The following is a 13,511-nucleotide window of genomic DNA, read 5'->3' on the forward strand; positions in this document are numbered from 1 at the left end:
ATACATTTTGGAGCATAGTTTTCCTATGTATTCTTTCCTTATGTGATTTGTTTTATTGCTTTTCCTTGTAACAAGTTTTTCAGCTTGTAGAGATTATTTGGGCTCCCGTGGTGTTGTATTTTCTCAACTCCTATATAGATCAACCCAAGCCTTGTACTTTTATGACCCTTTCCTTCAAATGTATTTTAGGTGTTTTCCAAAGCCTAAAGTCGGCTCAATTTGCACTAGTCTTGACTCAAAATGAAAACACTTCAAACACTCTGTATCCCTAAGGTCAAATGGCCAGTTGCGATAAGTTCAGCCCACATCTTGATATTTCTTCGACTTTGGTACTACATACCTTATGAATCCTGTCATGGCAAGTAAGGATGTGATATACTAAGTCTTGCACGAGCATAACAAATAGATGATCCCTATGATGGGGCAGTCACCACTTTTATCGAGTTACACGTAACCTTTCAAAAAACTATGTTTCTACTCAAGGAAATATGTATGGTGAGTATCTTGGGAGCAAAACCTCCTATGCTCTTGCACTGAACTTCTCACAAATATCCTCAATCAATAAAACGGGTGGGCTACTACTTAAAGGTGTTTAGTAATGTTCGATGTTTTTGGACATAAATTCATTCTACAGTGACTCACTTAAGATCCTTGTAACTTGTGGTAGGGCCCATTTGTCCTTTCGGCAAGTTACATGTAGGAACAGTTATACCCAAGGCTATAGCTTTCACTCTCACCTAATTTCTATAGTGGCTAGAAGGATTTATCGCGCGAGGTCATTCCCAAGAGTGATCGATCTCTTGGCAGGCCTCTCTTAAAAAGATAAAACTTGAGTGTTACTAACACTTTTCTCTTTCACCTAGGACCACGAAAGCCAAGGGAGGGGATAGTGTGTGTTAGAAGTAGAACCACTCGACCAACTCTTTTTGCACAAGTGTGCCAAACACAAAATACACTTGTTCATTTTAACTTATCATTGCAATGATTTTCTATCTAATTGGAGATGTTGCTCCAACAACCATGATGTTCTTTTTAACTTCAAAGGCAATATGTTTGAGTAAACTAGAATTTGAAATCCTGGTCAACTTAATGAAAAACACGTTTGTGTGAAGTAAAATCGTTTTGCAAAATCGAAACAAGTTGATTGTTCTTTTTACTTGCACAAAAATTGAAGTGTGGATTGTGACTTGTTTTGTTTTAAGCACCAAAATAAAATGTATCCCTAACTTGCAATGAAAGCAAATTTGTGGTTTTGTTGAGTTTTAGAGCACCAAAACAAAATGGATCCTAACTTGCAAGAAATGAAATTTGTGTTTTGGTTGAGTTTTAGAGCACCAAAACAAAATGGATCCTATCTTGCAAGAAATGAAATTTGTGTTTTTTTTTTTAGAGCACTAAACGAAAGTTTTTAAGTAACAAAGAGGGTTAGTTTAAAACCTACACATGAAGCAAAAAGTTAGTAAAATCCGACCATAAGGTAGGCTTCCACAAGCCTAAGAATTTTTTTTTTTTTGATTACATGGTCTTTTTTACAACGTCTTGTTACAATAACACTACTATGTGTGAAAACAGAAGCGCTACTTAACACAAACGCGCTAAAACATGAACAAATGCGCTAAACTAAAAATTTTAACTGCTAGAACAAGTGCACTAAAACAATGACAAAAGCGCTACTTAATACTCAAAAGCGCTAAATCATGGACAATAACGCTAAATTTGAGACAATAGCTCTAGAATATCAAATTACAATAGTGCTAAAGAGCAAGCAAAAGCGCCAAAGCACGACCTGTGTGTCAAGCTAAATAGTCAAAAGTTAGTTTTGAAAACAAACAAAAAAGTTGTTAGGTGTTGATTCACGTCAGGTTCACCAAATGATGTCATGGAAATGGGGACAAGGCAACAACACAAGTTCAATGTTAATAAGTTAGTTTCAACCATAAAACCAAAACAAAGAACTAAAAACCATTCCAAACATATCAAAAGAGATTTCAAAAAAGCATGAAAGAAGTTTAACAAAACAAAAGAAAGGAGAAGAGCCTCCCTAAGATGCTTCCATGATGCCTTTTGATGCTTCTCCCTTGTTTCTCCCCTCTCCAAGTCCCAAATGAGTGTAGCTCCCAGCTTTTAGCACTAGCCATGGATGTCATATGGAGATTCAAGATGGTTGGATGTGATAAACAAATGCTATGCAAGTGTAGATAGTGATGCTATGAAAAAGCTCTATGTTTATACCAGTATAACAACAATACTCTAATGCTTACTTCTTTGCTTGAGGAGAAGGGTTCTATTTATAGAAGAAATGGGGAAATGAAGGGTTAAGATTGAGCAATCTTAACAAGGGTTAGGATTGAAAGATATTCAATCCATGTGAGACTTTCAACCCAATCCCATGTTGACAAGTGTCACCATGAGGAGGCTCAAGAGGAGAGATAAGGAGCATTAAATGCTTGAGGGGACATGATGGTTACCCTAGGGGGTTGGGTTAGGGTTAGGTTAATGGATATTCCTTTTATCCAAGGGTTAAATGGTTACCTTAGTCAAAGAAATAAATGCTTTGAAGAGACCCATGAGTCAAAAGGATGGTTAAGCTAGAGGAAAGTCTCTAACCAGAGGTAAAAGGTGAGTTAACCATAAATGGTTATGTAAGAGCCTTTAATGGTTTGAAGACTTTAGAGGTTAACCATTTGAAGACATAAAGCCTTTAATGGTTATTGAAGAACTTGGAGGTTTTTGAGAAGTGACTTCTTTTTATTTAGGAATGTGACAATGATTAGGATATGATTAGGCTAATTAGAAGGAGTTAGAAGAATCTAGAAGGGATTTAGGCATGCAAGTGGATTTTGTAGGAGAATGCAAGTGGAAGGAATTTTGGGATTTTCAATTGAAATAAAATCATTTATTTCAATTAAATGGTGTAATTTACATTTGGATAGATATTTAAATAAATATTAATTTATTTAAATGTGAATGTGAATTTTGGATTTTATTTAAATAAATCTTAATTTATTTACATGAGAAAAAGGAAGATAAAGCATTAAATGCTTGAAGACTTTGAGGGAAACCATTAAAAGATTGAGAAGACTCTAGAAGGAAGCCATTAAGTTTGAAGACTTTAAGGGAAACCATTAAAGGCTTTAAGTGGGTGAGGATAAATAGGATTTTAAATAAATAATTTATTTATTTAAAATAGTTGTGCAGCTTGCATTTGTAGGAAAATGCAAGTGGTTGGAGGATAAAGGTGATTTAAATAAATGTTAATTTATTTAAATGTGAGAGATGGGATTTTGGGGGTTTTAAATAAATATTAATTTTTTTAAATGTGAGAGAAGATTTAATTAAACAAATATAATTTATTTATTTAATTAATGGTCTAAATTTGGTTAAGTGAATTAAATCAAATAAATTGAATAATTTATTTAATTAATAGGAGAAGAGGGTTAAGATGAATTAATTAAATATTAATTTAATTAATTATTGATTGATGGTTAAATAATCAAATAAATACTAAATATTCATTTAATTAAGTGGCCAAATTTATGTGTCTATAGAAGGAATTGATTATGGTGAAACTTTTGCACATGTAGCTAGGATTGAAGCTATAAGATTATTTATTGCCTAGGTTGCACATAAAAACTACAAGGTTTATCAGATGGATGTTAAGTGTGCTTTTCTATATGGGAATCTTGATGAGGAAGTTTATATTGAGAAACCTTATGGTTTTTCACTTTCAGATGATAAAAATATGGTTTGCAGGATAAAGAAAGCCTTATATGGATTGAAACAGACACCTAGAGCTTGGTATGCAAGGTTGGACAAATATCTTTTAAAGCTTGGTTTCACTAAAGGTAATGCTGAGAGTAATCTATATTATAAAATCACTGATGATGATGTACTGATTATTGAGGTCTTTGTTGATGACATCATTTTTGGAGGTGAGGATAAGCTGTGCATGGAATTTTCTAACAATATGGAGAATGAATTGAGATGTTTATGATTGGGGAAATAAAAAATTTCTTAGGTTTGCAGATTACTCGGACTGATAAAGGTATTTTCTTTTGTCAAACTAAGTATGCTAGGGAGATGTTGAAGAAATTTGGTATGAAAATTCTAAACCGGTTAATACTACTATGGTTACAAGTGAGAAATTGACAAGGAAAGATGAATCTGCACCGGTAAATCCTATAAGATACAAGTCTATGATTGGAGGTCTGCTATATTTGACTCAGACTAGACCGGAAATAATGAATGTTGTTTGCATTGCATCAAGATATCAACGTGATCCTAGAGAAAATCATGAGAGTGCGGTGAAAAGGATTTTTAGATACTTACAAGGAACATTTGAATATGGTTTGTGGTACCCTAAAGATGATGACTTTACTTTATGTGCATATACAGATGCAGATTGGGCAGGTGATGTTGATGACCAGAAAAGTACTTCCGGTGGAACTTTCTTTCTTGGAAAGAAACTTATTTCATGGATCAGAAAGAAACAGTCATGTACTTCCCTATCTACTGCTGAAGTTGAGTATTTTGCTACTACTACTAACTGTACACAAGTTCTATGGATGAAGAAAATGTTGAAGGACATAAAAGTGCATTGTAATGGACCGATAGTTATTCCCTGTGATAACTCTGCTGCTATAGACATATCAAAGAATCCAGTATTTCACTCTACGACAAAGCACATATCTATCAAGTACAAATTTTTGAAGGAGAAGGTAGAAGAAAATGAAGTTATATTGGTTTATGTGAACACTAAAGAGCAGATTGCAGACATCTTCACTAAACCTTTGCCTAAAGAATCATTTGAGTACCTCAGAGACAAATTAGGGGTTTCTGCCCCTCTAGCAGAAAATTGATTGATGTTATTTGGCATCAGTTCGGTATGCATTATCAAAGCTATTATTCATTCCAGATTGATGTGGTGATTCTACTACTCAGGGGGAGTAGTTAGTCTTGTGATTCAGTGGTTTATGATTATGCTTTGATATTTATGTCAGATCTTTGACATTGATTTCAAAGGGGGAGAGATATTTATATGAAAAACTTAAGGAGATATATACATTAGGGGGAGAAATTTGTAGAGCTTAACTGATATATCATCTACAAGGAGATTATGGATCAGAACTCCATTGCTATATTCTTATGTGGGAGATTTGTTTGGCATTTCTTGGCACTTGGATGTTTTTCACATCTAGTGTTGCCATCAATGCCAAAGGGGGAGATTGTTGGCCATTTGGAGGAATTGATTATGTGTTGCATTGATGTTTTGTCATTGATCTCAACACTAGTTGTTTTGGCTACTTTACTGGTATCCTTTTAGTCCTCGTAGGATGTTTGGTTTCTGGCTGGTAAGATCATGATGATCTGGTATACTCTGGTATGCTTTGGCTTGTGGAATTGTCTTAGATCTTCTATTCATGCTAATCAGATTCATGTTTAGTTAGTTGGTTTTGATTTGGTGATTGGATGCTATCTTATATGCTGGTAAGCTTGGTTTGTTGATCCCATGAGGGTTTCACCGACTGAGCTTTGTTGAAGATCTTTTGATATTATGCATAAGTGGTGTTGGTGCGACTTCTAGTAGAGATTCAAGATTATGATGGTGATCGTGTTAGAGACTTGGTTGATTGTGATCATTGCTTTAGCATGTGTGGACCTATATTGGGTCCGGTTCTATCTAGGTTATGGACTGACTTAATGTAACGTGTTTTTGGGACTCCTCGATGTGTTTCTGGGATGACTTATGGGTTGGATATTATTTGTTTGGTCTCAGGCCGACATGTTTTGTAATTATGTAATTGGTTTATTGTCTGGTGACCAACCTTATTGTTTATGGTCGAGGGTTTGTATATATATGATGTAAGATCTCATTGTAGATCATGATAGGATGGTATAGGAGCGAATAATGTAATAATCATTTATGCAGAGGATTTGGTCGATCATTGGTGATCGAGTTGGGTTTATGCAAGAGGATTTAGTCCTCCAGTATTGAGCTTAACCAGAACTGTACTCAGGCAATTGGAGATGCTATCATTGCAGTTCATTCTTTCTTCCGGATTGTAGTCTGGAGCCTTATGTAGTCAGTGAGACTCCTTTTGTAATGAGCAGTGTGCTCTAGGTTGTTGGCCTTGATGCAAGTGCGGGCCCCTCAATTTGTAATTCACATACTTACTGCAGAAGTATTATTTGACTGTGGGTAGGCTTCCCACCGTGGTTTTTGTAGGCTTCTCACTGTGGTTTTTCTCTTTACCGGGTTATTTTTGGCCATTTGGAGGAATTGATTATGTGTTGCATCGATGTTTTGTCATTGATGTCAACACTAGCTATTTTGGCTACTTTATCGGTATCCTTTTGGTCCCGGTAGGATATTTGGTTTCTAGCTGGTAAGATCATGATGATCTGGTATACTTTGGTATGCTTTGGCTTATGGAATTGTCTTAGATCTACTATTCATGCTATTCAGATTCATGTTCAGTCAGTTGGTTTTGATTTGGTGATCGGATGCTATCTTATATGCTGGTAAGCCTGGTTTGTTGATTCGATGAGGGTTTCACCGACAGAGCTTTGTTGGAGATCTTTTGATATTATGCATAAGTGGTGTTGGTGCGACTTCTAATAGAGCTTTAGGATGTTGATGGTGATCATGTTCAAGGCTTGGCTGATTGGGATCATTGATTTAGCATGTGTGGACCTAAATTGGATCCGGTACTATCTAGGTTATGGACCGACTTAATGTAACATGTTGTTGGGACTCCTCGATGTATTTTCGGGATGACTTATGGGTTGGATATTATTTGTTTGGTCTCAGGCCAACATGTTTTGTGATTATGTAATTGGTTTATTCTCTGATGGCCGACCTTATTGTTTATGGTCAAGGGTTTTTATATATATGATGTAAGATCTCATTGTAGATCATGATAGGATGGTATAGGAGCAAATAATATAATAATAATTCATGCAGAGGAAATTTGGTTGATCATTGGTGATCGAGTTGGGTTTATGCAAGAGGATTAAGTCCTTTGGTATTGAGCTTAACTGGAATTGTACTCGGGCATTGGAGATGCTATCATTGCAGCTCATTCTTTCTTCTGAATTGTAGTCTAGATTCTTATGTAGTCAATGAGACTCCTTTTGTAATGGGCAGTGTGCTCTAAGCTGTTGGCCTTCCTGCAAGTGCAGGCTCCTCAATTTGTAATCACATACTTACTGCAAAAGTATCATCTTACTATGGGTAGGCTTCCCACCGTGGTTTTTCCCTTTACCGGGTTTTCCACATACAAATCTTGGTGTCATGTGGATGGTATCTATTGTCTAATTGTTTCTTGTGCTTAATTGGTATATCTGCTATCTTGGTAATTGGTTTATGTATTCTGGTATTGATCTTATGTGGTTCAGTATTAAAGTTTTAATTGCTTAAGGTTCCAGTAATCTGGTGAGAAATAATTCACCCCCCACCCCTCTTAGTTGTCTTTCAATTATTTGAACTGTCTAACATCCACCTCCACAGATAGCCAAAAGAAAAGATTGTGATATAAATGATAGTATATATGAAACAAGAAGAACACAATCGAAGATATATTGAAATAAAGATAATGAAATGATCAATGGAATAGCCTAGAGAGTTACACTCCTTTAAGAACAAGAAGCATGAGAACTTGTTGGAGTGAAATTAGAAGGAACAATCTCCAAGGTGGTGGAGCTTCAATGCATGACAATGGTAGAAGGTGATGAACTAGTATGCTATGAAAAATGACCAAGAGAGATTCACAAATGCAAAAGAAAGTGATTGTAATCAACTAGAGAGCCAACAAGAGTGACAATGAGGTGAAAAAGGGAAATATTGAGGTACTAGAAGTCATTTCGATGTTGGTGTGAGCCCAAAGAGGTTTTACCCTACCAGAATTAGCAAGTGTAATGTCCCAATAGGCACTTCAGTTGCAGATATTCATGGGACAAATACACGGTGTGTGAATGTCTCCTTGTGTGCATAGGTTCATGCATTATCTAAACCAAATAGTTGGAAAAACAATATGATAGATGGCAAGGTACACTAATGGAATTGAAATTTGATCATTGTCTTTAATTCGACTAAATTTAAGGCCTACGCAGTGTGACATCACACGAGGTGCAAATTTATGATGTTACAATATGTTAATGGCTTGTTAATCATTCACTCTCCAAGCAATAAAAATTATCCTTCATGATCATTTAAATATGCTAAAAAATGTGCCCATCTTTTATAATAATTAATGGGAATTGTTACCACTCATTCATCTTTGATTATCTTCATTTTATTTTCCAAGATGCACTTGATATGCTCTCTAAATTTTGCATGGTTGACTATAAGCCTGCTATATATCCACTTTTGTCAAGAGTAAAACTTGAGGCTCATTGTTTATCACAATTGGTGGATATTGTTTTGTATCACCAATTAGTTGGAAGTTTCGTATACTTGACTCGCACAAGGCCTAACATTTTATATATTATGGGCATTGTCTCTTAGTTCATGTAGGAGCCCCATGAGCTGCATTAGAAAGCAGCCAAGTGGATACTCCACTATGTACATGTGGCACTCATAATTATGAGATTTAGTATGTAATATGTATAGAGATTAATTTGGTGGAATTTGTAGATATAGATTGACTAAGTGATTATCAAGATCATAAGTCTACTTTAGGACATTTCTTTTCACTTTTCTAGTCTATTTTGTTGGTAAAATATTTCTTCTCATGAATTTTACTCTTCTAAAGGGCAAAATTTAATATTTCTTCCCAATAATTTTATATTTTTACCTTTTATTTTTAACAAAGTAAAGCATGCATTTTTTAATAAGAAATAATCTTCATTTCATTTTCCAAGATGCACTTGATATGCTCTCTAAATTATGTATGGTTGACTATAAGCCTACTCTATATCCACTTTTGTCAAGAGTAAAACTTGAGGCTCATTGTTTATCACAATTGGTGGATATTGTTTTGTATCACCAATTAGTTGGAAGTTTCATATACTTGACTCACACAAGGCCTAACATTTTATATATTATGGGCATTGTCTCTCAGTTCATGTAGGAGCCCCATGAGCTGCATTAGAAAGCAGCCAAGTGGATACTCCACTATGTACATGTGGCACTCATAATTATGGGATTTAGTATGTAATATGTATAGAGATTAATTTGGTGGAATTTGTAGATATAGATTGACTAAGTGATTCTCAAGATCATAAGTCTACTTTAGGACATTTCTTTTCACTTTTCAAGTCTATTTTGTTGGTAAAAAATTTCTTCTCATGAATTTTACTCTTCTAAAGGGCAAAATTTAATATTTCTTCCCAATAATTTTATATTTTAACCTTTTTATTTTTAATAAAGTAAAGCATGCATTTTTTAATAAGAAATAATCAATCATCATTTATCTCAAAGAATATAGGATCATAAGTTTAAGAATCAAAAAAATATTAATATTTATTCAATATAAAAATATTAATAGCTTCTTTTCTATAGTACAATACAAAATGACAAATGTCTCAAACATGTGTTATCTTTTTAAATAAAAAACATGTATTATCAATATAATGGTGATGTAACACATGAGAAAACATACCAACATTTGAATTTTATACGAATTATTATATCTCTTATTCATTATGATTGACAACTGTCTAAAATATTTATCATATATTTTATTATGATTATTTTCATTGCAATAGAATGATTGTAACAATTAATATTTACTAATACTTTTAATTTATTATTATTAACTATAACTTCTAACATATTAAGACTATTCATTCAGTAACACTTGTCAATATACAACATTATTTATTCTTGAGATGAAAGGTATCATAATTGTATATTTCTTTTTTGTTAATACTATTCAAAGTCACATAAAACTTGGCAACATAATGACATTTACTTTTTAGCCAAAAGATACAGTATACAAACAATCATATTACATATTACATTATTAAAAAAAAAAATCATCTTTAACACTTAATTTAGATAAATAAATAAATTCTTTTCAAATCGAATAAAAAATCATTTCTACTACAAAAGAATAACTATAACAATTGATATTTAAAATACTTTTAATTAATTATTATTAATTAGGGTGGGGGTCTTGACTCGATTGATTGAAAGCATCCTAGAAAGGGGTTACGAGGTCCAATCCCCTTGTCTGTATAGTATTAGAGGGCATGTCGTGCCAGCATCATTGATCACGCTTAAAAGTTTGCCTGACAAGCTTTAGGTTATAGGAAGGCTAAGACTAAAAATACTCTTATTAACTATAATCAGATAACATCAATTGTGTAGCACTAGAGGGTGTGTTGTGCTAGCATCATTGCAGGTTATAGGAAAGCTAAGACTAAAAATAATCTTATTAACTATAGATAACACCAAATCTTATTAACTATAATCGGATGGAAGCTAAGACTAAAACTAATCTTATTAACAACAATTAGATAACACCAAATCTTATTAACTATAATCAGATAACATCAATTGCGAGACGAAAGGTATCATCATTCAATTTTATTTTTATTTTCAATTAATTAATAAATACAATAAAAAATGCATGTGATGTGTGAGTTGACATGACATCATAATTTTACAATTTAAAAAAAAATCAAGACAGCCAAGCCAATCATTAATTAAATATTTAATTTATGGGTGCCAAAGTGGAGCAAGAAATTTAAGTGATGTGGATGAAGAATTTACAACCACATTTAATATATAACTAATGGGCGTTTACTATATTTAGGCTGGTCTTTCTTTTCTTTCCTTACAAGCACATGTTTGGTGATCTCTATCCAAAACGTGAGGCGTCGTTTCGGGCCAAAAAGAAGGCGCCTGCAATTCCATGCGTCCATTCACACGAGATTGGATCATCTGACCAAAAAGTGCTACATATCAACGATCCAAACTTACTCCCACGATCCAGGAAAGGATCTGGGCCTTTGAAAGAGGTGAAGTCGACGACAACTGTATAGAAAAAACGAGGGAATGGGCATCGTGCAAAGCTCTTTTTACCCATTCCAAATTTCTTTCAACTGTTCATAAATATCCGTATGCATTTTAAGATTTGATTTGCTTCCAACAAGTAGAAAAGATAGGCTTCTGATTTGACTGCTGCAAATCAAAGCAAAGCAGATCAAAGAAGCCATTTTTGTTGGCCTTGGGTTATAACTTATAACAGAGCTTGTTTATACAGAGAAAAGTGGTCAAAAGATTTGAGATCATGATGGAGAGGAAAGCATTGAAGCCATTGAATTTGAGTACTACTGCTCCTTCAAGCCCGGGTCGAAAGAGTAACAGTAACATTTCTGAAGATTATTATTTCAGTGAGCCTACCAGTCCTACCCATTTTCTCAAGGCAGATCAACTTGATATTTCCATTTGTGGTAATGATTTGAGATCAAAAGCTGTTCCTTTTGCTTGGGAAGAGAAAGGTACTCAGCCCAAGAATGATGACATAGGCTTTGATTTTGGTGTGAGTTCAAGGTATTCAGAGGCAGATGCAGATCTTGTTTCTGCAGAGGAGCTCTTCTACAATGGCCAAATTCGGCCATTGAATCAGCAGGTCAGAGGATTCGACCTGAGGGCTGGTCGAATCCCCTGCCCTCCTCGACCTTCTGGATCGAAGAGGGTTATGGATTCTGATTCTTCTTCTTCGACGAAGATTAAAGGCAGAGCTTCTTTGCGAAATTTTCTGTTAGAAGAAGAAGGAAGTAATCAGGAAAACGTGGGTTCTGATGACAGATTTTTCAGAATCCATGAAGGGATAAAAGAGACAAAGTGCAAGGATTCAAGGAGTTTTAAGAAATGGAGCTTCAAGGACTTTCTGTATAGAAGTAGCAGTGATGGGAGTAAAGATAGATTGTGGGGATTTGCCATCATTCCTCCTGCAAAACAGGCACAGAAGCACAGCATGACGAAGAAGAACAAGCGTGAAACAGCTCGTGGGAATTCTCTGAGGTATGATGAAAGGGAAATAGGAGCAAAATCTTCGCAATCTGGAAGTGGGTCTGGCAGAAACAGTAAAAAGGTTGTGGACCTCCATCATAAGCAGAGTTTGAGGTATGATGAAAGAGAAATGGGTGCAAAATCTTTGGAATCAGGAAATGGGTCTGGTAGCAACAGTAAAAAGGTTGTGGACCTCCATTACAAGCAGCAGAGAATTCAGGTAGAGGGAGGCAAAAAGAAGTCTTTTTTGCCTTACAGAAATGGCTTGCTGGGCTGCCTGGGCTTCACTTCAAATTCATACAGTGGATTGTCAAGAAGTTTGAGTCCTTTCTCTTGAAATATGTCTATTTTTTGGAATTCATTTTGTCATATAGAATGGTTTTGCCTCCTCCCATCAGAGCTCTGTTAATGGTGGTAAATTATAGATGTTATAGTTAGGTGGTTAAAAAGTGTCGTGTGTAAAAGTTCGGTGTCAGAAACAATGTAACTGTAAATTTTAAAATAATGAGAAGTGGATCAGAAATTTATTCCAGCATTTTATCCAGTTTCCAGTTTGATTTTTTCATATTTAAGAAACATTTTGTTAATAATATAGTCTATAATGAATAATGCAATTGTTTTCTGAATTAGATTGTATAGGGATTTTTTTTTATCACTATTCTGATCACAATCATCAGAATGCTGATAGAGAGCTCAAACAGATAAAAATATATTACACATTTTGTTACTTTAAATATCAACTCATGTATTTATTATTAGTGTCTTAAAAATGCCAAAGACTTTTTTTTTTCATTTACTGAATAAAATGAGAAATATCATTTTCATTATGCAAGTGATGATTGCTTTGAAGCTGAAAGCAAAATTATCATTACTTTCTTGTTTTCACAGATCTGTCTTATACTTTTGGCTGTTTATCATACATTATTTCCAAATGATTTCAAGCTTTTAGGATTGTATTTGTGATATTATTTATAGTGGGTCATAAAAACTTTTCAGAATGTGTGGGGAACCAAGCACTTCTTTTACTCATGTTTGGTTAGAATGAATATCCATGGACAACACAGAGGTTTATCATTACTTGATATTATGGTATTATAAAATTTAAGCAGCTAACATATTATTTGTTCTTGGGAAATTTGAAATTTCAAAGGTTAAGATTTGAATATTGTGTAAATCGATTGATAATTTAATTGCATGTAAAAAAGATTTTGATGTTGCTAAATTTTGTTACATTAAAGTTGAAATTACAATTCGTGAACTACATTCATGAAACACAAGTTAATAAGTTTGATTCGATAACTTTACTGTTTGAATCCTGATAGCAATATCATAACATACAGATTATTTAAGCAAACTTGTAATTCACATAATTTGCAAATGACCACAATATAAAAAGTATATAGCAAAAGAATGACCATTTGTTCCATTTGTCCTCATATGTGTCAGATAAAAGTCTAATTCTTTATATAAAAGTTCTAAACTCTTTTTCTTAAGTTTTCATGAAATATTTGTCAATTTCTACTTTAAAGTAACATGTTTTATTTTTGTT

General features: G+C 34.0%; 1 protein-coding gene across 1 annotated transcript; it reads left to right on the forward strand.

Annotated features, from left to right (window-relative positions):
- The first annotated feature begins 10,821 nt into the window (after nt 1-10,821).
- LOC131027415 (uncharacterized) lies at nt 10,822-12,500 on the forward strand. The gene has a single exon (XM_057957462.2). It carries the CDS (start codon nt 11,238-11,240, stop codon nt 12,297-12,299), a length of 1,062 nt encoding a protein of 353 aa, XP_057813445.2. The 5' UTR covers nt 10,822-11,237; the 3' UTR covers nt 12,300-12,500.
- The last annotated feature ends 1,011 nt before the right edge of the window (nt 12,501-13,511 follow it).

Source organism: Cryptomeria japonica, chromosome 3 (assembly GCF_030272615.1).
Source record: "Cryptomeria japonica chromosome 3, Sugi_1.0, whole genome shotgun sequence".
Taxonomy (NCBI): domain Eukaryota; kingdom Viridiplantae; phylum Streptophyta; class Pinopsida; order Cupressales; family Cupressaceae; genus Cryptomeria; species Cryptomeria japonica.

Excerpts from the sequence above, each read along its gene's own strand:
- LOC131027415 (XM_057957462.2), top strand. The coding sequence starts at position 11,238 with ATGATGGAGAGGAAAGCATTGAAGCCATTGAATTTGAGTACTACTGCT.